General features: G+C 38.6%; 1 protein-coding gene across 1 annotated transcript in view; it reads right to left on the bottom strand.

Annotated features, from left to right (window-relative positions):
- The window catches only part of LOC104574542 (cytosolic phospholipase A2 epsilon-like), a 30,081-nt gene extending 4,824 nt beyond the window's left edge, over nt 1-25,257 (bottom strand). The window contains exons 1-18 of the mRNA XM_088520415.1: nt 25,162-25,257; nt 24,114-24,191; nt 17,518-17,585; nt 17,370-17,408; nt 15,669-15,745; nt 11,622-11,758; nt 10,579-10,710; nt 9,235-9,275; nt 8,649-8,691; nt 7,673-7,730; nt 7,038-7,204; nt 6,829-6,915; nt 6,402-6,439; nt 4,808-4,955; nt 3,803-3,939; nt 2,629-2,851; nt 1,385-1,499; nt 155-292 (exon numbers count right to left, since the gene is read on the bottom strand). Of these exons, the coding sequence (XP_088376541.1) occupies nt 155-292; nt 1,385-1,499; nt 2,629-2,851; nt 3,803-3,939; nt 4,808-4,955; nt 6,402-6,439; nt 6,829-6,915; nt 7,038-7,204; nt 7,673-7,730; nt 8,649-8,691; nt 9,235-9,275; nt 10,579-10,710; nt 11,622-11,758; nt 15,669-15,745; nt 17,370-17,408; nt 17,518-17,585; nt 24,114-24,191; nt 25,162-25,257 (1,822 nt within the window). The remainder of the gene's footprint in view (nt 1-154; nt 293-1,384; nt 1,500-2,628; nt 2,852-3,802; nt 3,940-4,807; nt 4,956-6,401; nt 6,440-6,828; nt 6,916-7,037; nt 7,205-7,672; nt 7,731-8,648; nt 8,692-9,234; nt 9,276-10,578; nt 10,711-11,621; nt 11,759-15,668; nt 15,746-17,369; nt 17,409-17,517; nt 17,586-24,113; nt 24,192-25,161) is intronic.

Here is a 25,257-nt window from a genome sequence, read left to right as displayed (position 1 = left end):
TAATGTGTCCTTTGGACATATTAGCACACACTCCCATCACCTGGGCGGTAACACCACATCAATGTCCAGTATCTTAGACCAGAAAAGTCCACTCTGGTTCACAGCTTTGTACTTTACCAAATTGCTTCCATTCCAGGACATTGCAATACATCACCTTGAAGGTAGCATATTCGGGATTCGGGGAGTTTTTTTAGCATGCGTCCCATGAAAAACTCGCTTCCAAAATTCTCTGTACGAATGAAGGCTCCATACTTCAGCAATCCCACTTCGTACGGGGTGAACTCCACCCATTCTGCAACACAACCACAGTGGCACTTAGCACGTTCTCAGTTTTTCAGCTGAGGGCAAAAAAGGAGGATGCTAGAGCATAAACCCATCAGAAGTGGAACAAACCTTCTGTTTCCGTCTTTGCAAAAAGTTATTTATCAACTACCACCTACAGGGGCAGGCTTTAGAAATGGTTTCATGCCACTGTGTTCTGGCATATGACTTTGGATACAGGGAGGCAAAAGCACTTATGTTTATGTTTATACATATGTTTATACAATGTTTATACTTCCAATTTTATGGATACAGTTAACAGAATATAATGCATTTAATTTTCTTCCCTTTAATTATAAAATACGTACAACAGAGGTACTCAGTTTTTTCAAAAGAGGGGTTTGATACAAGTGGCCAATTACGCTCATTCTGTGTGGTGCTAAGGAAGACAGAACCTTGCCTTGAATTTCTAGGATATCACTCAAGTGAAGTACAATTGTGTGATATAGTGTCAGCAAAGTCTGTAAAAGAAAGGTCATGGGCCATAATTTTCTTTTCAGTCAGAAGCGGTTCATTCTTTCACCTCAGCCATAAAAACCTGATTTGAATTTCTTCTCCTCCTCCTCTTCTCCTCCAGCTTCTTCTCTTCATGGAAAAATAACCAAAACAAGCAAAACAAAAGATTCACTTGGGACTACACTGGATGTTTTCCCAAGTTTTATCATAAATAAAACTTATAAATAGACTTTTTTCATCTTTAAAATATATCAGAATTGGCAAAAAGCAACATTTAATTCTTGCAAAATTACAATACTTTCTTATTCTAGTTGGACCAGATAATATTTCAAAAATGGCCTTTCTGGCAGGATTTCCATTCAATCCATTTCAGAAAGGTGAAATGATGATCACAAAAAGTTCTTGTATTAAAATCACATGGCCTGAGGCAATGGCTATTTCTCCATAAAGCAGCTAACACACCAGGGCTGCTGTTTCAAAGCTCTACCAAACAGTGAAAAGCAAATCACATACACACACACAAACAAACAAAAAAACCCACAACTCCCCAAAACAGGAATTCCACTGGCAAAATTTAGCTTCACGGAACCTGAAATACCATCATTACCTTTGAAATCATGAGTGCTATAGTTGTCCCGAACACAGACTGACACGTATATGGGCAATGGGTTCTGACCCTCACACACTGCTGCTCGCTGCTCCGAAAGCTTGTGAGGATCTTTCTGGTTTTGAAGAAAAAGATTTACGTGAGGACACACAGAAATGATGCACAGTGAACCTGATTGAGCTTCACCTGTGGAATGACAGACCACTCTCCCCAGGGATCGAGCCTGACTTCACGCTCATTACTAAAAGGAGGAGAGGAAATCTGCTTCTGCATTTACTTCTAGACATACTCAAAAGTACTGCCCAGGAAGGCACTATCTGCAGCTTATTATGACTATAGTAGCAAGCAGTGCTTGTTCTCCTCAGGGAAGGAATCCCTTGATACCTCAGCATGGAGCTTCACTTCTCAGCTCACAAAAACGATCACAGTCTGGCCTTGAACAAGCCATTGGAACCTGGAAGTAAAATACTTGCAACTCATCTCCCATCTTTTCTAAAAAACCTTATTGCCATTGAAGAGATTTGTAAGAAATAAGAAATATATAAAATCTCACATATATATTTATTTATATATTTATATATATGTGTGACATATATATATAAATGATTTCAATAAACAATTTTGTCTGCACTAGAATATATATGCTGTATGCTCATCAGCCCTTTTTTCCCACTTCCTGAATGACAAATAAACCGTTTTTGAAGTGTAATCTAACTGGAGAGAAGAGGAAGTAGACCCCTATACTTCAAATAATATAAAAGCAGATGTCTTGCTTGTAAAAATTAATACTTCTTAAACCAGCTACTCTCTGAGCAACCTTTGTCTGCAAAAGCAGAATATGCACTTGCTACCAGTATACCTGCACCTTGAATTACATGTCAATGGCTGCAAATGGACAGTAAGCACTCTAGTCGTTCCTTACTGACGCTGGCTTCAGGGAGTTTTCATACAGCTGAGATTATTCTGCTTTGCATCTTAAACTCTTCCTCCATATACAATTTGCATTTCATGCAGACTGGCTCAGCCTGCCTCCAATTTCTATTTAAATCCAGCAAGAGTATAATTACACTTTCCAAATGGCTGCATAAATAATGTAGTTTATTAACATGGAATGTATTTCTCTACATCTAAGCAGTCTATTGAAGAAAAGAGAAAAGTCCAGTGTTTAATGATATGGAGAACTATGATGGGCTAATACTCATTTTAAAAAAGCAATTTTCTGAGAAAATGAATATATATCATACCCCATCATTTAGTAGATATTCAATCATGAGCCCCCAAAGATCTATAAACGAAGTCCTGTATCCGTCTTTTTTCCTCTGACATAACTGCTTGTTATAGTACTTCATGCGATCCATAGAGAAACAGCTCATCTTGCATTTGGTTGCTTGTTTCTGAGCTTCACCAATATGCCAGTCTAGGTCCTTCTGTGACCAGTAGGCATCTCTGTATAAGCTGGCCATGGTCCTGGAGAAAGATAATACAGACAACAAAAATAAAAAGGAGCAAAAGAAGACTTTAAATCTGCCTTCGAGGACAGAGCTATACACTCGGGTATAGGTTACTATTCATGCTTGTTTTGTTTTTGTTGTTTTCTTTGAGAGAGTGACCTCTCCAGATTTTTTTATGGGTGTTTTACCCATAAACAGGGGTAAAGAGGAAGATTACAGTATATATTTTTGTGAGTTGTTGGCTTTTTCTAAATAGACCTAGTAGCACCTGGGCTAGAGTGAATATTGGTTCATTTAGGAAGTATAAACAACGTCCAAAATCATAATAAATTTTATTGGCTTGTTTACAGTATCACTACCTAAAATTCAATGTCATCTTTCCTGTTATCCTCTCCATGGCATCATCAGATGTTAGACTCTTGTAGGTCCTGTGAACAGCAGACAACACTAAGGAAACTCAGTCCATTTCCAAGCTGACAGATTGCAGGTGAAAATATGTACTGCCCTATGTTTTCTCCAAATGATCAGTTAAAAAGCAGAGCCTATTTTGGAAGTTACTGGGAACACGGGATGTCCATGAAGATAAAATCAAATATGACACTATGTGCAGAACTGCATCCCCATTAATAGCTTCCTCAGAATCCATTTTGAAAGTATATTTGCCATAGACATATTTAACCACTGTAACTGGAGATTTGAAAAGGACAGTAAGACCTCCAAATCCTGTATGTTTTCAGAATGATTCCATCTATTTTGGCCCAGACAGTTTTTCAAGCTCTTTTTCAAATGTAGAGAACCTAAACGTTGTTTTAAAATATTAAGAGATCGTACAATAATTCTTGGATTAGCTAGTGACACGTGGCAAACTCATTCTTGGTGGACACTACCACCCCTGTGACTACAGCTCCCTGTAGCAGCTTCACCCCTCAGTCAAGCCATTAAAAGCTTCTGTGCAAGCTGTCCTTACCATGTGGTGCCAGACAGTCCACTGATGTATGTTATACAGTCCAAGAGATTCAATTTCTTGAGCGCCTGTAGACTGCCATAGAGTCCTGTCATCGATTTCAGTCCTCCTCCTGTTGTGATGATAGCCACCACGGGGACCTGTGGGACACATGAAAACAGGACACTGAGGCAGGTAATGTTCAGTGTGGCGGCCTGGATAGACACAGTTACTGGACACTGCTCCCAGCCTGGGTCCTGACCTTGGAGCACAGGTCTTTTTTCAGAAGGGGCGGCTCAGATATGGCACAATGATTCCTACTTCTCTTTTCATAAATATAAGCCAAAGAATTAAGCCAAAACTGGGTTCTTTCCCATCTTTACTTAGGGCAAGTGAGGGCACGGAAAACGGTGATCTTCTGTGCAAGAAACAGTGTGTTTTCTTGACACTTCCTAATCTTTTGTCACTTCCTTCTATTTTACACACCTACTACTACATCTGCATGCCAACCCCATGAAAAAATCTATCCAATTCACATACATTTACTAAATTATCCTCATCAAGGTTATTCCTTTTCAGTATCAGGAAACTACTTTAAAATGCCGGATATTCATTTTCAGGAGTTTCAAAATTGGAAGATAGGAAAGATATTTTAAGAAACACTCGGAGTACATTCTTTAGGATAGTAAACTCTCACAAAATGACTAAATTTGAACAACAGAAGAAATATTTATTATGTAAAATATTTAATAGACATAAAGTATTTAAGAACCAAGACAATTATAGAATAGATTGTAAGAGATCAATACACCTCAAATCTGACAGATTTTATTTTGCCCCGCAAATAAGATGTGATTAGTGTTTCTTGAAATAGCAAAACTTGACAGCAGTAGCAAATGTAGTTAAGACAAATGTGCTAGCATTATTTATAAAACAGATACTTATATTTGGTCCAATCTGCTTAACATCGATCAAGGAGAGACCATGTAGACACTAGGAAAGTCAAGACCCACTCCCCAGAACACATACTTCACACGGCTGGAGGTCCTGTTGCAGGTGAAAAACATTTTTCAGAGCATTTGCTACGTATCTCTTCCTTTTCCACAGGAAATTCATCTCCTCTGAACATAAGCTAAAGCCAAACCGCATGTCCAGGTCTTCGTTGCATGAGCAATTACTAGGATAAACATACATTTTTTTAGATATTTTACATATTAACACACCCTTACTGATCACAGCACTCAGATCAAAGATAATCTACAACACTCTTCCCTTTGTGTTGATGCAACATGAGAAGGGGAACAGGAGAGAATATTGTAAGTATTTTTAAAAGCAAAAAAGCATATTTCAACTAGTGAGATTAACTTGTGGCATCACATCCCTTTATTTCTAATAGATCAAAAAAATATGGTATTTAAAAATGAAACAAAATACTAACATGAATACTCTAAAATTAATATGTCTGTGCTTCTTTGTGCCAATATTCTAAAATATATTTGCTAATTCTCATTATATTGGAAATTCCAAAATATGTTATTTCATTCTAAACAGCTAAAATAAAAATAAAACTGCAAACGCTGGCAACTGCAGTGAGAAGGAAACGGCCAATTTTGATCAACTCTAGTGTGAAGACATCCCCCTCTAGTGGCTCAGCACCACTGCCATACTTCATCTACAGAAAAAATCTCTCATCTCTGAGGTGGGCAAACTTTCCTGGGATCAGCATTAAGAATGAAATCAGTGTTGAGCAAGCCCTGAAGGGATGGGCTTTTGTTACTGAATTCAGTGGAGTAGGACTTCATCTCTTGTTTGCCTCATACTTTTGTACTTGCACGAGCCTCTTCATACTCCAACTCTCGTAGTTTTCAAGAACTGTACAGAGTAAGATTGCTCGAAGGAAGATTAAATCTGCAGTTTAGTAAGTCATTCATTAAATAACTCTGCTATTGTAGCTTATTTCCCTGTGCATTTGTGCTGCTCTGTGCGCTAATGTCTCATCAACCTCTTCCTACCCTGTGCCTACAAGACAGGTCCCACGTCCAAGAGACCTGACGGCTTGTAGCCAGAGCTACCTGTGGGCTACTTGACTGCCCAGTTAGCTATGACCAGGCACTGGAACGAAGCAGTATTTTTCTTTTTCTTTCAGTGACAGAAAGCCCCTTGTAGAGCCTCTAGTCTCTACTTCTGAGTCCCTAATGTCTTTGAAACTAGTTATGTTATGGGACTTCTCTTGTCAGCCAAAGGATGATAGTTCTACAGAACACTGACAGTTAGGAAAAAAATAACACTGATAATTTATTCATTGCAATTTCTGATCAAGTTCCTTGTTTATTACTCTCCATTATGGTTTTCTATCCAAAATTTTCTCTTTTTTATGAATGTCAGAGACTGAAATTGATCAGCAATAGTATTTTCTGGTCAGAGGAGAAGGGATAATGCTAAAATAAATGCATGTTATCAGCATGTATTGACTAAGATCAAATTCTGCTAATTACAATATGCTGCATAAGCATTTTAAATTTTATTAAAAGCACATTCTAATTTTCAGGCTGAGAAATTCAGCTTGTTTCTTTTCTGTATGGCTAAGACAATGCAAAACAGGAACAGAAGAAAGATCCCTTACCAGTTTTCTGCTTTGACATTCAAGTCAAATCTTTTCTCCTGGAAAACAAAAATACAAGCTATAAATGTCTTATTTTGTTTTTAAATTTTCTTTTATCTCTTTTTGTCTGGGAGACAGAGTTTTGTTTAATTCACAGCTAGGTCTGGAAAGGACTACACCAAATGTCTGAAAACTCATTACCTGACAGTCTTGGCTCATCTCTTCTGTTGACACATACAGGAGATAAATGAAGCTACATGACATGGAGGAAACAGTCACAGATATAGAGCTTCTCATTATTCAAAATCTGAGAAAATTTCAGACTATTTCTAACCCTCTTTGAAATCTTCTATAAAGATTCCCATAGGATACAATTAAGGATGTTTACAGAAGGAATGATTTTCACCTGAGTGACCATTTATTCCTGAAGGTTAGAAGTGACACTCACCTCTGCAATTGTAGTTTTCCGTCCCATGGGCAGCGAATTCAGCATCACCACTGGGGAGCCTGTCTCTGTACTGAACTTACAGGTCCACTGGAAAAACAACAAGCTTTCTTTTACAAAGAAAAAAAAGTTAGGGGTTAACCCTCTTCCCTCTCATGCTCTCTAGAGAGTGAGTCATGTTGAGTTCATTATTAAGACCAGTTCTAACATACAGGGTGATACTGCCTCTTCTTTGGCAACATGACATCCAGCGTTGGCTCTGCATACTTGATATAATGGAACCTGGAAGGACCTGCAGGGCTGACAACTCCTTCAGGTCCCAGTGCAATGTCCCTGGTCCCTTCAAAGGAACCTTTCACTGTAAGGGAAAGCTCTTTCTCTAAAAAAAAAGAAAGAAAAAAAAAAGAAAGAAAAACAAAAAACATGAGAAATGTTATTTATTTTAGCCAGAAAATTGTCCTGGCTTCATTAAAAGCTGGATTCTGATAGCACAGGGCTAGATTTTGGACCACAGCTTTCTCTAATGTAAAACACTCTGAAAGGAGTGCCAGCAGTGAAAGGAAAGCAGTAAAACTGAAAAACTGAATTTATTTTAATAGAAAGAGGCCTCTACATTATTGCCATTGTATGTATAACCAAGATTTCAACTTTAATACTGTTCTATTAGACCTTACAGACAGAGAGCAGAAGGGAGTACAAGAAGTAGTCATTACAATCTATAATAAGCCTCATGCATTTGCCTGGCTCTAATTGCACTGAATAATGTAGAGACTATTTATTTTACCTATTTGTTACATGAAAAGTGCCTATGGTTAATGGTAAATACTTAACAAAGCAATAACTTTACTTGATTTTTGTTGCTGCTTCTCAGCCACTTCGACTTCCAAACAGCAAAGTTCGCGACACTGTAACAAATGCAGAATGAGAATGTGTGGGAAAGGGTATCGCGTTCTGACCTGTTTACAGAGAGCTCTGACTACTGAGCATTCCTTTGGACATTTCCAATTGCCTAAAGCACATAATTACCTGGCATTAGTGGGCCTTTGCCTAGCAGCCACCGACTAAAGATACGGAAAAACTATAGAGGGAGCTGTAGAGCATCCTCCAGTAAAAATGACAATTTTCCCAGTATGAGAAAGATATCGTGAAAGAAAAATCAGGATAATTTTTCTGGATAATATATTATATAATAAAAATACTTTATATAATATATAAAAATGTAATACGTACCTATTAGTATATTATTATATACATACATATTTCTGCATAATAGCACAGGTAATAACCAGGAAAAACACACATGAACATAAAACACATAAAACATAAAAAACATAAATGAAAGATGTCTATTGAGAGCTCAAGAGTCAGTAGCATAAAGCACTTCCTGACTAAGCATTGCTATTAACTTTTTTATGGTACTCAGCCCTCTTTCAGGGAATGAAATTGTGATAGGTCAATATTTAGTGCAGTGCTTACCATTACTCAAGACTCATGTCTCATGAGAGGAAAGAGATGGGTATGTTATCAGCAAGTGGTCTCACAATCTTTCTACCACTGTGTTTTGATAAATAGGAGCACCTTTTTAAAGGAGTACTGATACAAGAAAGAGCAGGGGAAGGGATTTGAAATACAGGACAAAAGCAACTAGTGGGATACCACCAAAAAGCAGAGAAATAAAATATTTCTTCTCAACCAGCTCAACAGGAAGGGGGAAGTAGGAGAGAAAACTGGCCTATTGAGTATCTAATAGCTTTGAGCTCCTGTAGATCCTTTTATCTCAAGACAATACTTATAGAAAATTTCTTAGGAAAAAGACACATTACCACTAGGACTCCATTGGTAGCAATGGCTTCATGAGGACCAGAACTGAAAAATGAAATGAAAACACAGCTTTTCAGATCAATCAAATGCCCAGTCACGTTTTTCCTGGATGTTTCCCTTTCTCCCCTTTTAGAAGAATGGCAGCCAGAAGGATTCCAGCAGTTATACAGCAAGCTCCTTCTCCCATTTGCTGGAACTGAGCACTGCTATAAAGAGACTTATCCCTCCCTACACCACAGCTGAGTGAGGTGTATAATGGCTAGTTTTTTGCAGTGCAATCCCATGATTGTCTATAAGGCAACTTGCATTTAGGCAGACAAATTCTTCCCCTCAGTACAACACAGATAATGTATATCAATGACATGCTAATTTGTCATCACAATCCTGCTGGGAAGTCCAGCTGTATGTATTTGCTAGTATGTAGATGCAATCAGAGAGGCAGAGGTCAGGGGACATGAATTACACAGGGAAAAAGAATTAAAAAAAAAGCTTTCCAAATTTTCCAGCTTTTCTTTGGCTTCTAATACTGTTTTTGTATTTTTAATATTTAGTGATTTATACATTTTAATGAACATATACATCACTTACGTGGTCTCCAGCCTGAATTCAACTTCTAACTCCTCTGTGGCCTGAGAATGAGAGCAAGAAACTAAATGAAGTCACTGTGTGATGCTTTCTGCCTTGCCTGAACTGGGTAAGCAGTACAGGAGTAATGCATGTACAGTCTCTGTACAACAGTCTATGATAAACTTTTCAGCCTGGGTAGTCTGAAGCAATATTTCAGACTAGATTCCTTCATGATCTCCTTCCTTCTACAAATTATGTTCAAAATAATCTGAACTATTATCTTTTAGCATGAAATTGCTCTAGAAAGACAATCTGTAGCTTGTTTCCTCTTTTGAACTCTACCTTTTTTCTCCTTCGTGTTCTTGGCACTGTTCTGCCATGAATTACTGCCCTTGCTATCAGGTTGGATGTTAAAGAGCCTTTCCACCCACCACTTCAACGTGGAGACTACTATTACCAAGTGATTCAGAGCTACAGTTATGCAATACCCTATAAAGAGGTGTTGATATGTATGAGCTGGTTGCAAGTGACCTATTTTGGGTACAAGAAGCGATCTGCCCATGGTAGTAAGAAATTCTATGCAAGACATTTTGTGGATCAATGACATCCATTCAGCTAAAAGGTTTCCCCAAGGACTATCAAGACTTTTATCCCCATTTTATAGATGGGAAAATGGGAAGCAGAGTAAAATAGATATCCAGACCTTCGGTACAACACTAACTCAGACATGTGAATCGGCTAGAGATAGTTCATAATCAGATGCCTCCCCTCTGTACCACCTCATTTCAGCCGTATGTTCTATTTAATCATTTAGGATTTTTTTTGTAAGGGCCTCAAACTTTCAAATACAGATTCCTGACTAGGATAGCTACACTTTTCTGTTTATATTTTAAATGACAATTCAAATACCCATTACTTGGATAAAAAATCCATCGCAGATTCAAAAAGCTCAACCCAAGATTTTGAAAGCATTATATAACTTTTCATTGGCTTCTGCTCTGTCTTGTTTTAAATCCATGCCTGATCTAAATGAGAGATTCACATAGCTGCAGGATCAGTGACAAATTTGAACAACTATCTCTGAGTTCAACCCCAGAAAATAAAACAAGGATACTTTGCCCAGAGAAATAACTAATACTGACTTCCAGCCTTCACGTACCTATAGCCAAAACAGACTGCTTCAAAGACGCAAAGAGTGTCAGTAAGCATAGCCAGAGACATGAAAGTAGGGCAGAGCAATGCAATACATGGGCTAGGAAACAGAAATACATTATAATTTATAGTTTAGGCTTGGAAACTCAGGTGAGTGTGCACTCTACAGCTCAACCTGTGAGATCTCATAGACACTGATCTCACAAATCTCACCTTTGGATCAGGCTTAAAACATAAGAGAACTGTTCTTTCAAGGGGAAGTTTAGCAGTATCAAAGAGCACGGAGAGGAGATGATCATCTCGAGTGGCAAAGTCCTCATCACACACAGTTAGCTCCAGCACATTCTGGGAAGAGAAGGACAAGGTTTTTACAGTTTCTGCAATCTGGAACCTGTTACTGAGTCTATAAGAGAGTCTGGGGGATGTGTGTGAGAGGTGGAGGAATTAAGTATCCCACATTGAAGAAGTGTCTTGTAAACCAAACACAGATTCTTCCCCAGTTCTGTTTAATTCCCGCAACATGAGTGATACATTCACAATATCTACATGACAGCTTAGCTAGCTCCCAGAATCTGCTTCAATCTTGCACTATTTCATAAAAGCCTCTGGTTTCCTTAAAGCTTCGGTACAGAGCTCCGTCTCTGGCTCACAGGTGACACTGGGCCAGCATCTACAACCAGAGTCCTGTCCCACCATATAAAGGGAAGCTTGCTGCTCTTTCACATAGTTTCTGTCAGTCTCTGAAGAATCACTGCTGCTTAAGATCTAAGGTTTGCAGTGCTTTTTCAAGTCTGGGCCCTGTGACTATATTGCTACAAGCAATTTGAATAGCACCAGTGAACATTTCCAAGCACAGGAACTCAATCATCAGTTCTGCTCAGCTGTTTGCATAGTAACTTAAGCAATTTCTGGGCACAGTTCAAGAGACAGATAGGACCAACCATGCACAGTTCTCAGCAGGCAGGAAGCTGTGGGCAGCAGCATGGCAGTAAATGTTTAGGAGTGCAAGAAAGCCTAGTAGTCTGGCTTTTTTCATCTTCAGCTGGCCTCAGTGCCAAAGTTTGGCTAGTTTAACTTGATTTAATAACATTAATGTAGTCCCAGAAGCCAAGCAGGCAACCTTCTAACAGAAAGTGACCTAAAAATAGTGGAGATTTTATAAATATATTTGAACTATTTTCATTCATAATTGCAAAAGATAGAAAAATAATGTGTGACTGAAAATCTTCAGGCAGCTACAACAGATGGCTGCTTACCTTGACCTGGCTCTGGATTCTATAGTAGAAAGTCTCATTCCAAACTGGATTGTTGGAGTTTCTTACAGTTTTGGTGCGGGACTTCTCACATGTAGCAGTAGGCAACCACAATGTCACATAGCAATCAGCCTGGCTTACTGAATAGGAAGAGAGACAGAACAATTGTTGACGTGGCAAAGTAACTAGTGCTACATTTCTTCTCCTACTTTCCCATCACTCTTTTGTCTTAATTTTCTTCCCCATACTTTCTTCCTGACTTAGTGAGTCAAGAGGAAATCTCACTTTCAGCAGAGCTGATCTTTTTCTTTCCTTAAAGAACAAACATCCTACAGGAAGCAAAAAGGCTCCAACAGGCTCCCTTCCTGCCCTGTTGAAACACCAGATACTACCCCAATGGCGTTTGTTTCTCCTGCACTGCAGTTGTGCCACACTCAGACTGAAAGCAGGAAAAGGGATACTGTTCCATGTATGGAAGCTGGACGCAGGCAGATGGCAAAACAGGCTTCTCACACACTGTGTGGCACTGTGATTCCCAAGGACGTGCCTGTGACTTCAAGGCACCTTGTTTGCATCCCGGTCCCTTCTTACAGCCATGCTTTGCATTAACCTTTTGGAGACATATCCGGAGTATTTAGCATTCCAGTGGGCACAGATGAACAACCAACAGCATCTGCTTATTAGCAGATGATGCAGAGACACAGATGATGCATCTTGCAGCACGGTGCTAGGAGGTTGCTTGAAGCAACTTGAAGCTGCTGACTGGTAAAATCCAAATCACTGCCTGCTCAACCTAAATGTCTCCCCAGATAGTGTCAGTCTAGCCGTCCTGGCTAGTTTATCTACCCTATACATTTTTGCCTTGTTTATACACACAGGTATTTTCCCTAAAAGAGGAATGAAGTGCCCTGCCACACTGTGCACTCTCCTTGCTAAGGAACTGGATGTCTTCATTCCACTTAGAGTGGAGTTAAGACCTAGATTTAAGACTGCCCTCCTTCTGTCCTAAGATGTCATGTTTAATTATGTATGCCTTGTCAAATTCTAGCATTCATTCTTGTGCTGGATATTTTGGGAAAGGTTCAAAGTTTATTGCTTTCCCAGAACAGAGTAAAAAAACCAATAGATTTTATTCATCACTTAAAAAAAGTTCTTAACCAACTTCACTTCCAGGTTCTAGCCCTTCTGAATCTTGCTACTGAGCAGGAGAAACAAAGTAAGTGTAGAGCAAAATGCACCTGATACACTCTCATTTTGGCGTTCCAATGCTCGGGATCTCCCAAACACAGTTACTTTCGGAGAAACATTTTTAAAAGCCCTTGCTTTCTTGAGTAAAGAAATCCCTTGTTCTTCTTGAGCAAATTATATATACACACGCAGATCCCAGTGCCAACGAGTTCCACAACTAACTTAAATATTCTGTACATTTATTTTAATTTTCCTCCTTGATAATTTCATGAGTGCTCCTTTGTAGTGGAATTGTAAGAAAGAGTGAATAATCACTCTTTTTTCACAGTGTCCCTTCTATTTATTTTTGAAGAGATAGCCTCTGTTTTCTTCAGTCATTTCTCTTTTACACTTATAACCTGTAGCCTGTTTTATCTCTTGAGATATGTGAACTGTTTCATACCTGTGATAATCATTATTGCCTTTCTACAGCTTTTCTTGTTGCTTCATTATCTGAAGTATCAGAAGCTTTTGTAGTGAGCCTAGTGAATCCATCCTGGCAGTGAACTGAATTGTCTTGATTCTCTATGTCTGTATTTTCTACTTGAATCCTCCCCCCTGCCTTTTTTTTTTCTCTTAAAAAGGGAGGTTCCAATGCAGAGAGTAATGCTCTGAAGAATTCTGCAAAAATGGCAAAATTAAATGTTTGAAGAGCTCAGAAATAATGATAATGGTGTAAAAGTATTTTAATGCAATTTTTCTAAATGAGCTAGGTTTATCACCTAGAGATCAGTGACTACTTCACTAAGTACTCTATTCTGCTGATGTGATTTGTCATTCCTGTGTATCAAATGTACACTGCAATACAAAACATATCAAACAATCCTTAATTATATGAGTAGATGTAGTTAAACTAGTCAGCTGTGTTTAATTCAAAGTATTGCTTCAGTTCTGTTTGCACAAGCGCTTTCTACAACCCAGTGATTTTGTCTTTCCATCTGACAGGCAGACAAGCTTAAAAGAGTCCTTGATTAAATGTTTCTGGTTTATTCCATCATTACAGAAGTGCTGCAATCATGGACAGGGAGAGAGGTGCAGGTACAGAGAAGGCAACCCTATGGCATGACCTGGGATACGGCCAGTGTATCTCTCACTCCGGGTTGTGACATAGGGAAGTCTACTGATACATCCCCCATAGAAATACATGACAATATGGGGTAAGATGGTCTTGCACGGTAAACCTAGACTTTGATCTTTCAGGTGACACTGCTGTTCTACACTCACTGTTGCTGCCTATGTAGAACATTATATTTTAATGTTGACATTAAATCATTTCTTGGTTATCAGAGTGAGTAAAATTCTTTGTTCCCATGTGAAGGACAGTGCACAGTTACGGCTTTGGTGATAGTAACATGATATTACATTTTGCTCCTCTTTAGAGAGCTTAGTTGTAGTCAGTAGGATAGATTATGTCCTAACGGCTTCATTGAAGAATACAATAACTCACTGTAATATCTGTGGACTGAGGTTCACATCTCTTCCTGGTAGGTGCTGGCCCTCTAACAAACTGATCTGCCTTGAAGTTGCAGGTATCCCCTGCTAGTACTGCTCTACACTACACCCTTGCACCAATGTGTTCCCTGGCTCTTGCACTGCATAGAGTATGGTGCAGATTGTTACAGTTCAAAATGAAAAAGGAAAATCAGCAAAGACTGCAAGGTTACACCATTTCCCTTCCACACTCACCCTAAAGCTAATTTCTGGATCCTTTTACTGATGGTCACATAGCTGCACTGAGTCAAAAAAAATGAACTGTTAATAGCTATATTTTCTTTCAAATGCATCTCATCACATTTCTTAGGAATAATCCATGTTCTTATTTTAACAAAATGAGAATATTTTCCTTTCCTCCTCCTCATATCACTTTCCTGCTACGTGACTCATACATCTGCACAATTACAAGAATGCTACACAAGCATTGAAAGGGACAAGGATTTCAGACCTCCATGAGCATTCTTTTTGACAGTCGTTCCAGGGTAATTAATAAATAATATCATTAGCCCCATGGTAATGATTTTAGAAAGTTCTTTCTTGCTCATTCTCAATACATTTTCATAGTAGTATTCAAGTAATTGAATATCAAGGGATTGGCAAGGGGCAAAAAGGTCTATTGAAGTAGAATACGTTTATTGGTCTCATTCTTTTGTTTGCTATTGGAGTTTGCTCCATCTCTCAGGTTCATTTTTGCTCTTAAGAAACTGAACTTCTTAGAGAATTTTGAACGTATATCTAAATTCATGAATCACACCTTTTATAAGTATTTTAGGAAAAAACAAAACAAAACATACTGGTGGGTGTAGGGAGACATTCTTTTTTCATCTATACAGGCCAAAAATGTTTCTTCCTCTATTTTTACACTCAAACAATATTCACTGTTAAAACCACGCAGGACATAACAAGCATTGAAATAACATTTGGTTTAACAGCAGAAATGTAAATAAGTTTTTATAAACCTAAGACATGGATTACTTGAGAAATGTTTGCAAGAGTTTGCTATATAATTATAAAAGAAAATGTTTTAAACAAAATAAAAGAAAATGTTGCCTGTATCCTGACATACTGCTTGACTTCTTTTGAACAATATACTGTCTCCTTGCTATCCACTTATTTAACTATTTATCCTTGCAGAATTAAGTACATTCCAACTCTCAAATAATTAGTTATTAGAAAAATAATAATGTAATAGTACTAGCTATTTGGATATATTCTATGACACCACCAGCCTTGGTTTTTTTTTTTTAATGTAGGGTGCTTATAATATTTTGTCATCCCCTAATCATTTTCAGGAAAATGAAACAATTGTGGGAACCATGATATACTTACAAACATCACCTCGTTGGAGATTTCTCATTCTGATGATTCTTACAGTAAGCAAGTAGCAGGGAGATGATTCTATCTGGAGAAGAACAACATGGACTATGAATTAACCTTCAGCAGAAAAAAAACATCACATGAGCAACCTCATCAAATGCTGTAAAACAATAATGCAGTCAGTAAAATTGTGTCAGCCACCTTATTGTTTTTTGGATGAAAATCTGAACAAGGCAACCTAAAAACACACTGGAAGAGTGGCTATATGGGTGAGAGAAGAGAGCTTAGTAGCCTGTGTCATCTGACCAGGAAGAGGATTTGAAAAGGACCAAGAAATATATAGAGACATTTCACATGAGCATTCTTGAAACCTCCAACAATTTGCAGTTTACGGACTTTCTAAGGTCATTGTGGTTTTGTTGCATTTGACATAAACTTCTACTGTTTTTAGTGTTTTACTCCAAGAGACTGGATTGATCTTTATAGCAGAAAAGAAAGGGATAAATCCATGTCAAGTGACACTGAATGCTAGATGCTTATTAACTCCTATACTCTGAAGTAGTTGAGATTACCTCCAGAACATACTTACAATAAGTCTCTTGACAACCACCATGATGGAATTGTCAAAATACTGGTAGTCTTACTTAAAGTTAAGATTACCTTAATAAGCATCTGTTAGGTCCCATCACATTAAAAAGAGCTCTGCTGAGAATATCTGTTGTGGCTAACAGACCTCAGATTACTGAGAGCAATAATATGAATGGAACTTTGTAGTTAATCATGAGTATGTGGTAAACTAAAATCTGAGAATTATTTCAGAGAATTTAAGGACTAAGGAATTAGATATCGGATGCCTTTAGGGAGAAAAGAAAAAGAAATTCAGAAACAAAACCCTATAAAATGAAAGTGTGTGCTTTCTTTTGGCTCCTTTGAATATCTCAGCCATAACCTTCCATAAAATAAGTCTCTTTAGATTTTTTTGTGACTGCAGGAGCCTCTTCCTATTTATTAGGAGAGGATAATGTGATTTCCTTCTTCCAAGGAAGGCAATTTCCTGCAGGTTCACTCCAAAAAGTTGTCTGTAGCTCAGTCGAATCTGCAAAAGGCTACTCTAACACGGATCATAAATAAATCAGTATTTCCTGTGACTGTGACACACAGCCATTTCCTCACACTCCTAGAAACATTTCCACCTGCATAAGTGGTTACAGCAAAGCCCTCTAAATCATTCTTCTTGACAACTGCTATTTTTATCAGATGATTTCCTTTCATTTAGGAGCATCCTTCTATTTCTATAAAACTTCAGAGACTTCCTAGAACAACTATAAGCAAGCAGCCAAAGTAGATGCCAAGGCAGATAAAGAATGGCTGAAAGAACCTCACTTAAAACAATGTGCTTATTTTTGCCAAAATTCCTTTTCTTTTTTTTTCCTTCTGGTAAGAGGACTTATTTTCAACTGTGAAGACAATCAGGCCTCTTTTGGTATAAGAAATTATTTTTTCTGTGAGTGTTTAAAATCCTCTCCTCTCTAAAAATACTACTTTTGCTGAGACCTTAAAGTGTTCCTGCTGCCTTGTCCATGAGCTTCAAGAATGTTTTTCTTTTTGCTTCCTTTTAGCACTTCTACAGGTCATTCACCCTCAGCAACCCATCTGCCTTCAGTTTCATGTGTTCTGGAAGAAGAAAAAATACAAGAGAAGCTGCAGAATTTCTTAGTGGAGTAGTATGTCCCCAGTGCTAGTGCAAAGACACTTGTTCACATTTCAGAAACAGTATAACCATATTAATGCATTTCTCCACCCAGTTAATTAACCCATCCTCTCAGCTGGATAATTAGCAAAGGTGGATCACCACACTCACATGTTAGGAACGAGCTTGGGCACCTCAGCATGTACCCTAGAAGGCAGAAGCTCATAGCTCAGGAAGATCTGCATAAGCAACACAGCAGTTAATGCAACTGTTTATCCCAAGAGATCTCCGAGATTGTGCAAGGTGCTGCCAGCTCATGGACGGGTTCCAGCTGCGCTTCCTCAAGCAAGTAGCACTAACACTTGAGTAAGAACCAATGGATTCAATATTTGCCAAGGAGTTTGAGATTCTTAGATAAGAGACATTATGAAAGCACAGCTTGTTTCATTTTTAATCATTATTATGCAATTGCTGCCATCTGATCACCCTTGGTTCCTTTACAATGTCTTTCAAATGTGGTTGCCATACTTAGAGAAATCTGGCTTGGGGAAGTCAACTCAAAGATGTGGGTGTCAGAGAAAGCTTCCCAAAGTGTCACCAAAAAAATCAGTAGCTTCGCAGAAGCTATGAAAATCCAGAGCTCTGCTTCCACTCTGGGAGAGACACGTACAAGTAGCCAGAAGCAGCCAGATATTGGCCATCCTGAACCCAGCAGCCAGCTGCCACTGCACAGCTCCCTGCCAGGCTCAGCCCTGTTGGTGGGGGTCACAGAAAACCACAGGTAGAACACAAATTATGAGCTAGTCAGGCCTCATTAATTCTACTGCTCCCAGGAGGATTTGCGATTTTATTTAATTCCAGTAACTTACTCAAAAAAGAGGAAATGTATTTAAATAGCAACCTTGACTATCATAACATGCTAGATAGGATCTAGCTAAACAAAGAAGATATGAAATATGCATACATAAAACAAAGAATCTAAGTTCTGAGTTTTTGTTCACTTAAAACCTATTATAATCTCATTTACAAAAGGCAAGCAGAAATCCGCTTAAATGAAAGATGACCCCAAGCAGATTTCTGCCCTGGGGGAAACACATGTTTACTGCAACACTTACTTAGCTCTGTCATACTGTTGCTTTGCTTTTGATAAAATCAAGCCTGCTGTATTCACTCAAGCTGATGTACTGATTTTCCATCTGTCTTCAGTTTAGTGCTTCCAAAATTATTTGCATGTGTGCTCTATGTACACATATATATAATAGCATAACCGCAAGCAATATGGCCTGCTCCTTTGCCAGTGTACTAGCAGGGTGAATACTGCTAGTTCCTCCGTACTTCCAGAAAAGTAAAATGATTTACTGGGCTTTTCCAAATGACAGCTACACCACACAAGGGCAGAATTCACAATCTCCCACTTTTCCACCACTTCCCACTGTAAAAAATAGCATGGTATGAAACTAGACAACAAGAGATGCTATCTCCACTGGTACCAATGATTCCAACTTTCTCCCACTAGCTTAGTACAAAGTTCAAACACAAATTTCACCACAGAGAGCACTCTGGGGATTCCCAGTAGCTGCATTCCATGCAGTCCATCTATTCCAGCCCTCGGTAAAGTCACGCTCATATTCAGATGTAGGCATGTGTGGCATGCAGCTATCTTGAAATGCAATGGTGTCAATGCTAGAGTAGTTTAGCTCTAATACATCCTGTCACATCACAAGCGGCTACTGATCTCCCAAATGACATATCTTTCTAATGAGGAGAGCCCATGAGGTGAAAGGATCATGTCTCTCCATTACATTTTCCTCTTATCTCTCCAGTGCCTTTTTCAGCTTCTTGATTTCTTCATCTATTGGACGTTTTCTGCTGTTGTTAGCAGTATCCTCCCAGCTTGCCATGGCAATGTTGCCCCAGTTTCTCAGTTTTATGACAATGTGGTCAAATATGTGCCAAGTTGATTAATACTTTGTTTCTCAATGTTATTGTGCTGTTTTGCCATAGGTGTTTGGTTGGTTAGCAGGCTATGGTAACTGCTTTCCCAAGGCAGAGAACAGTCATCCTATGCAGCTGATTCCAGAAAGGAGAATTTGCACTAAATATCCTGGGGCAGCCCACACATCCTGAGTCTCAATCATTGCCCTTTCTAGACTATTTATTTCAGAGTCATTATAACAGAAACGCAGTGCAGAGATTCTGAAAATCATCTTGAATGGGTGTGATGAAAAAATAATAGCAGGTTTTTTTTCATCCAAGTGTGTAAACTACTGCTTCTCTATATGAAATATGGATGGAATGCATTCCATTTGGTATTGCATGGAGGTGGCCTCATTTTTAGTGACAGATGAAAAAGTGTGATGAAGAAACCATGAAAATTATTTTCCCCAAATGTGGTACCTTTACCTTTTTCAGTGCTACACTGAATGTTATTGCAGTGGCTATCCTGAAAAGATCAGATGAAATTAAAAAAACATGAGGAGAATCAATTTATCTTTTCAAAATTGAAAAAGACCATTTCTACCAACGAAGCTGAAATATTTGTTGCCTACGAAAGCTACGAAAGGAGCTTCCTCTTCACCTTTTCTGCAGTCTTACAGTAGTAATAATTCTACTTATACCCATTTCTATGTCATCTGGCACAAAAGCCAGATGATGTTCGTACCTTTACTAAAGTCCCCCTGCATTCCTGACCCTGAAAAGCATTCTGCTGTGATGAAGTCACTCACAGGATGCCACAGAGGCACTCCTGTCTTCATCTCCAGCTGCCAATTTAACTAGATGGTAGCCAGACACCAAATCAAAAGAATCAAAATACTTTGCTACCGACACTGTATCTAGAATTGGTGGTGTGCAGAGAGGTACCCATCTTGAGCTATCTGTGAATTAGCTTTCCTTAATGAATGTGTGTCCTCAAGTTTCTACCAGGTCTCTTTGCAGTTGTAATTAGGATGCTTCAGGCACTGAAAAATCACTCAGTCAAGCCATGCCCCAGCAAGTGGTTATCTCCCACCACAGGAGAAGACACAGTGGCACGTTGCACAGGTTAAGTCCCACCAATGGCTGCGTCTGGTCATGTCTCTGGCAATCTTCCTCATTCCCAACAAACCAAGCCTCCACACCGGAAAAACAGCTGCTCTAATTGCTTCCTTCCTTTGCCTCCTACAGACGCACAGGTTGCAGCACCTCTCCTGCTCACAGACTGGTCTGTCCTGGTCCCCAAGGAGCTCAGAGATGCCAGCTGTGTTGATGACTGCTGCTAGTCTGATTTTCACAAGCTGTAGTAATAGCAACTTCTTTTGAGCAGACCTACTTTTGACCAGAGTTAGCAGTAGTTTTGGTTGGGTATTTGTGACTTCAAACATCTCCACAGTTTAGCAGAAACCTTCCTTTTCTGTACATAGCCATGGTAACCCTGGTTTCAGCAGGGAAAAATTATCTGTGCCCAGAAGAGCATGACAGACATATATGTAGGGCCCCAATTAGAATGTTTTTCCATCATTTCTTCTTTATACATTCCTTCCTCATACATTTATCCACCAGGGGACTTTGAATACTTTCCAGAAATATGTCTGTGCACATAATTTCTGATTCCTTACTTACATTAGCATATTTCCAAAAAACAGAATTTCAAATACTGATCAACAAAACATACTCTCAGTGCTCAATTTCATTTTCAGTAATGATTAATATTGTGCCTTTTCATTTCTTTGTATCTCCAGATATTTAACAAAAGGATTTTTTCTTATTTGAAAAAAATAGGTGTATTTGAAAACATAGCGTATTAAGTTGTGCATGCAAAATTATTCCTATTTGAATAATTTTAGTCAAGGGAATAGGATAGTCTATCAGTGAAAGGCACCATCACAGAATCACAGAGTGGCTGAGGTTGGAAGGGACCAAGAGATCAACTTGTCCAGGCCCTCTGCTCAAGCAGGGTCGCCTAGAGCACGTTGCCCAGTACCTGTCCAGACAGCTTTTGAATATCTCCTAGAATGGCGACTTCAACATCTCTCTGGGCAACCTCTTCCAGTGTTCAGCCACTCTCACAGGAAAGAATTTCTTCCTCATGTTCAGATGGAACTTCCTGTGTTTCAATTTGTGCCTGTTGCCTCTCGTCCTATTGCTGGGCACCACCGAGAAGAATCTGGCACCTCTTTACATCCTCCCTTTGGGTACTTACACACACTGATAAGATTCCCTTCTCAAGTCTTCTCTAGCTCTCTCAGCCTTTCTTCATATTCTATTATCTTGTTTTGCCCTTCTCAACAAAACATATATGAGAGAAAGAAATTAGACTGAGGATTAACTGCAGGGATCAAGACTCATCTTCTAGGTAACTGCAAAACGGATGCTTACATCTGACAGCTCTTCATTTCTGGAATCTCATCCGACATCAGACACTAACAGAGAACAAACGCTTCACATTCCAGAAATCTTTATTCATCACTACAGATTCTCAGGGAAATCTAAGGGTCTATCTCAATGTAGATGTTTTGCAGTTTTGATGTCGAAGGTAGCTCAGATAAACCCTATTTCAAATTTAGGAAGGAATTCAAATTTAGGAATTAGATCCTTTGACTTTGAAAGATTCCTTGTTTGAAGAAGGAGGCACTGGATAGCGCAACATTTGGGCAGTCTACATCTTACGTATCCTCATACCACCATTTGAGAGAAGCTCAGAAATGCTTCTGCAACTGAGTGGAACTACTGCTCCTGCTGGGTTCTGGCAACTACTGGGGGGCTGAGGGCGGTTCAGGAGAAGTCATGGCCTCCTGGGCCAACAGGAGTGCCTGCTGCTGAGCCTGGAGCAGCTGTTGTTGGAGGTGTTGCCCCTGGAATATAAGTAGTGATGCCTGGAATGCCAGAGCTAGCTCTACCTGCTACTATAGCACAGGAAAAAGTACCAGTCAAGACTTGAATAACATTGATTTTTTTCATGCAGGTATAAATCAACATGTTGGCATAAAGCATGTTCAGTCACTAAAATATGCTGTGATATGCTTCGAGCAGTTGATGCACCTTTGCAGGCACACTCTCATATTTAAGTCTTCACGTTTCAGTGAAAAAAACAGCTACATTTTAGAAAGCAAGATGGAGCAGGAGATAAGTGCGTGCATGCGTCCTTCACACAAGACATGATATGCTGCAATAACCAAGTCATGATCATGCATGTACATTCAAGACAGTTTAAGTTCTGAACACAGAAGGAAAACTGTGACTTGCAGCGTCCAATGCAAGACCAACAGGTCTGTCCATCATCAATGGATTTTCATTAATTTTTGGAACTTCTGCAGTTCAGAAATATTAAAAAGATCTTTCTGTGAGAGGCAGCTGCAGCAAAGTGATGTAGAAGATCATGATTCCACACATATAAAATGTTGCTTTTGATCCACTTCTGTCACATCTATCTATCTCCTCTGGATTTCACCACTCCTAATTGTCTTTAAGCTAAGCCCATCCCCAGGGCAGATGATGGAAAAATAAACATCTCACTGTGGGGAATTAAGAAAGGAAGGTGAGACTTCACTGTCATATATATAATTATCATTGGTAATTATAATGCAGGACTTCAAAACTCTTTTCTTTCTCTCTTTATGATTTTAGGTTCCTTGCCTCTTTTAAGCATGAGGCATATTATTAACGAGCTATGAATTCATTGCTTTTCAGTCTGTTTTTACTATCTGCAGAATTCCAATACATGGCCCAAAGCTTTGGTATCTCCACAGTCTGGAGATAGTATGCTAAATATTTACAAGGAATGGACTCCAAATTGTTAGAACATTTCCTGAGGAACATAGCAAAATGCAACTGATTATTTTAAAACACAAATCCTATTAATGGATAAATGTAAAGCTTAAACACCACAACACCTATATGAAAAAGTAATAATACCGGAAATGTAAATGAGTTTTTGCCTTTTTTTTTTTCTAATTTCTTGATGTCTATGTTGTACTGGGACTATCTATATGTATACCCAGCTCATCTTCTTGCCAATTTATAGTATCATTTCAAACCCCCATAATTCCTCATTTTGCTAAGAATAACTCTCTGCATGGATTATGAACCAAATTTTCATAGAATTATTGGACTCAGAATCAGACTTCTTGCGACAACATAGTTAGATATGAGTTATATCATCATTTAAATTTCCCTAATCCTGATGTGAAGCAATGCCTGAATTTACTGCACAGATATCAAAGAATCTAACTGTATGAGAATCCTCTAGTTTGGTAATTTCTAACAAAAACAAACCCATGACTGATCTTCTTCAAACACAAGAAATAGCACTTGCATATTCAAATTTCACTCATTTCCCTGAATCCTGCTGTTACAGAAGTGGTGGAAATGAGGGTAATCCAGGGTCTTTAACAGCCTTGCACAGAACGCTAGGCTCGAGATTACATTGTGAAAACTGTATACATCACTCTTGCTTCCAATCGATTCAGTTACAAAAAGCACTGTGGAATAGAAAGCACACTGATGGGTTTTCTTTGCATATAATGGAGGGTTTAAGACATAAATACTCTGTATACTTCCAATAAAACATAGAAGAAAAATACAGCAAGCAATTCTGAGAATCACAAACGTGAGTGGAACAAAGTTATCCAAACAATAAACTGAAGGGTGCTTCCCTTGCAACACTTGAACAGCTGCCATGATTATTTATCTATTCAAACTGCTGGTTAGCACCCAGTCTATCTGAGCCTTCTTCCCTTTCAGCAACCAAAATCCTTAGCCCTTTCTCATTCAGAATTCTCTTACAATACCTTGAAATCACCACCATCTGGCTGATTTTCTTTGTTTCCTTCTCCTGGTCCCAGAGGATAGTTTCCAAAGTTTTGGTCCTGATGACAGAAAGAAATGGTAAATTATCACATTCAAACCACAACAGTTTTTCTAGGGTAGATTATTAATTCCTATTTATAGCAACTCCTGATGAAACCCCAAGTATAGTGGCTGGTGGTTCCATTGTGTTGCTGCCCTCATAGTACTGAACAAACCACCCAGTGGTTCTGCACACACAAATATTAAGGGATATTATAGTTCAAAACCCATATAAGCATATAAGCAGTACAGTGTCAACAAAGCTATGAAGGATGAACAATTTTAGTTGTGAGAAACATAAAAAAGTGCCTCTATATTTATTTTGTGAATAAAGGTTTTCTGTCTGCTTTAAATGTGATTTTTTTGTCTATGAGCTCAACCTTTGAGGAGTAATTAACTCTAGATTAAAAATAACAACAAAAACAAACAAACAAAAAACACAGAATGTCTGCTCCATTAAATATGTTGTAACTGTAAAAAGATTAAATCTAACATTTCAATTATTTTCAAGAAACAGAAGTTCAAAAGTATTTTCAAAATGTAGGATGTTCCTATGTGATATGCTTCATAGGAAAACATCACTGCAGCACAGATCCTATGAAAAATGTTGAAAGCTTTTATTTTTTTTTCAGAATACTTCCTGAAATGACGTGCTTTCATCCAATCAAAGAACACAGAGAATAACATATACTTTGCTAAAATTAAATGCCAGTCTTGAAAACCTTTGAAGACTGCAAGGTGTAAAATTCAAAATAAAATGGAAATATGGATATAAAATTAGCTGAGATTTTTGGCTCCAGCGTAGTCAGGAGACCCTCTGCTACGGATCTCAAGGAAGAGAGCGTTTCAACTTAAATTCCTCGAGGCAGAGACACTGCCTAGTCCCCATCTGAGTGTAAGTATGTACAGTAGCTTGTGTATAAATACAGGATTTTGTTTTCTGCCAATGCATCTTAAACATAACTTAAACTTTTAAAGCTATTTTCTTACCTGTGGTGCTTTGGTATGTGGTGCTCTCCTGGCCTTTCCTGCATCCTTAGAAAAGCCTTTTTGTGGCATCTCCAGTGGCAGCTCTTCCTGAGGCAT

This window comes from Tinamus guttatus, unplaced genomic scaffold (assembly GCF_059628265.1).
Source record: "Tinamus guttatus ecotype Peru unplaced genomic scaffold, ASM5962826v1 Tinamus_guttatus_pri_ptg000089l, whole genome shotgun sequence".
In the NCBI taxonomy this organism is placed as follows: domain Eukaryota; kingdom Metazoa; phylum Chordata; class Aves; order Tinamiformes; family Tinamidae; genus Tinamus; species Tinamus guttatus.
The sequence above is the reverse complement of the archived record's forward strand: the minus strand, read 5'-3'. Positions and strand labels throughout refer to the sequence as shown.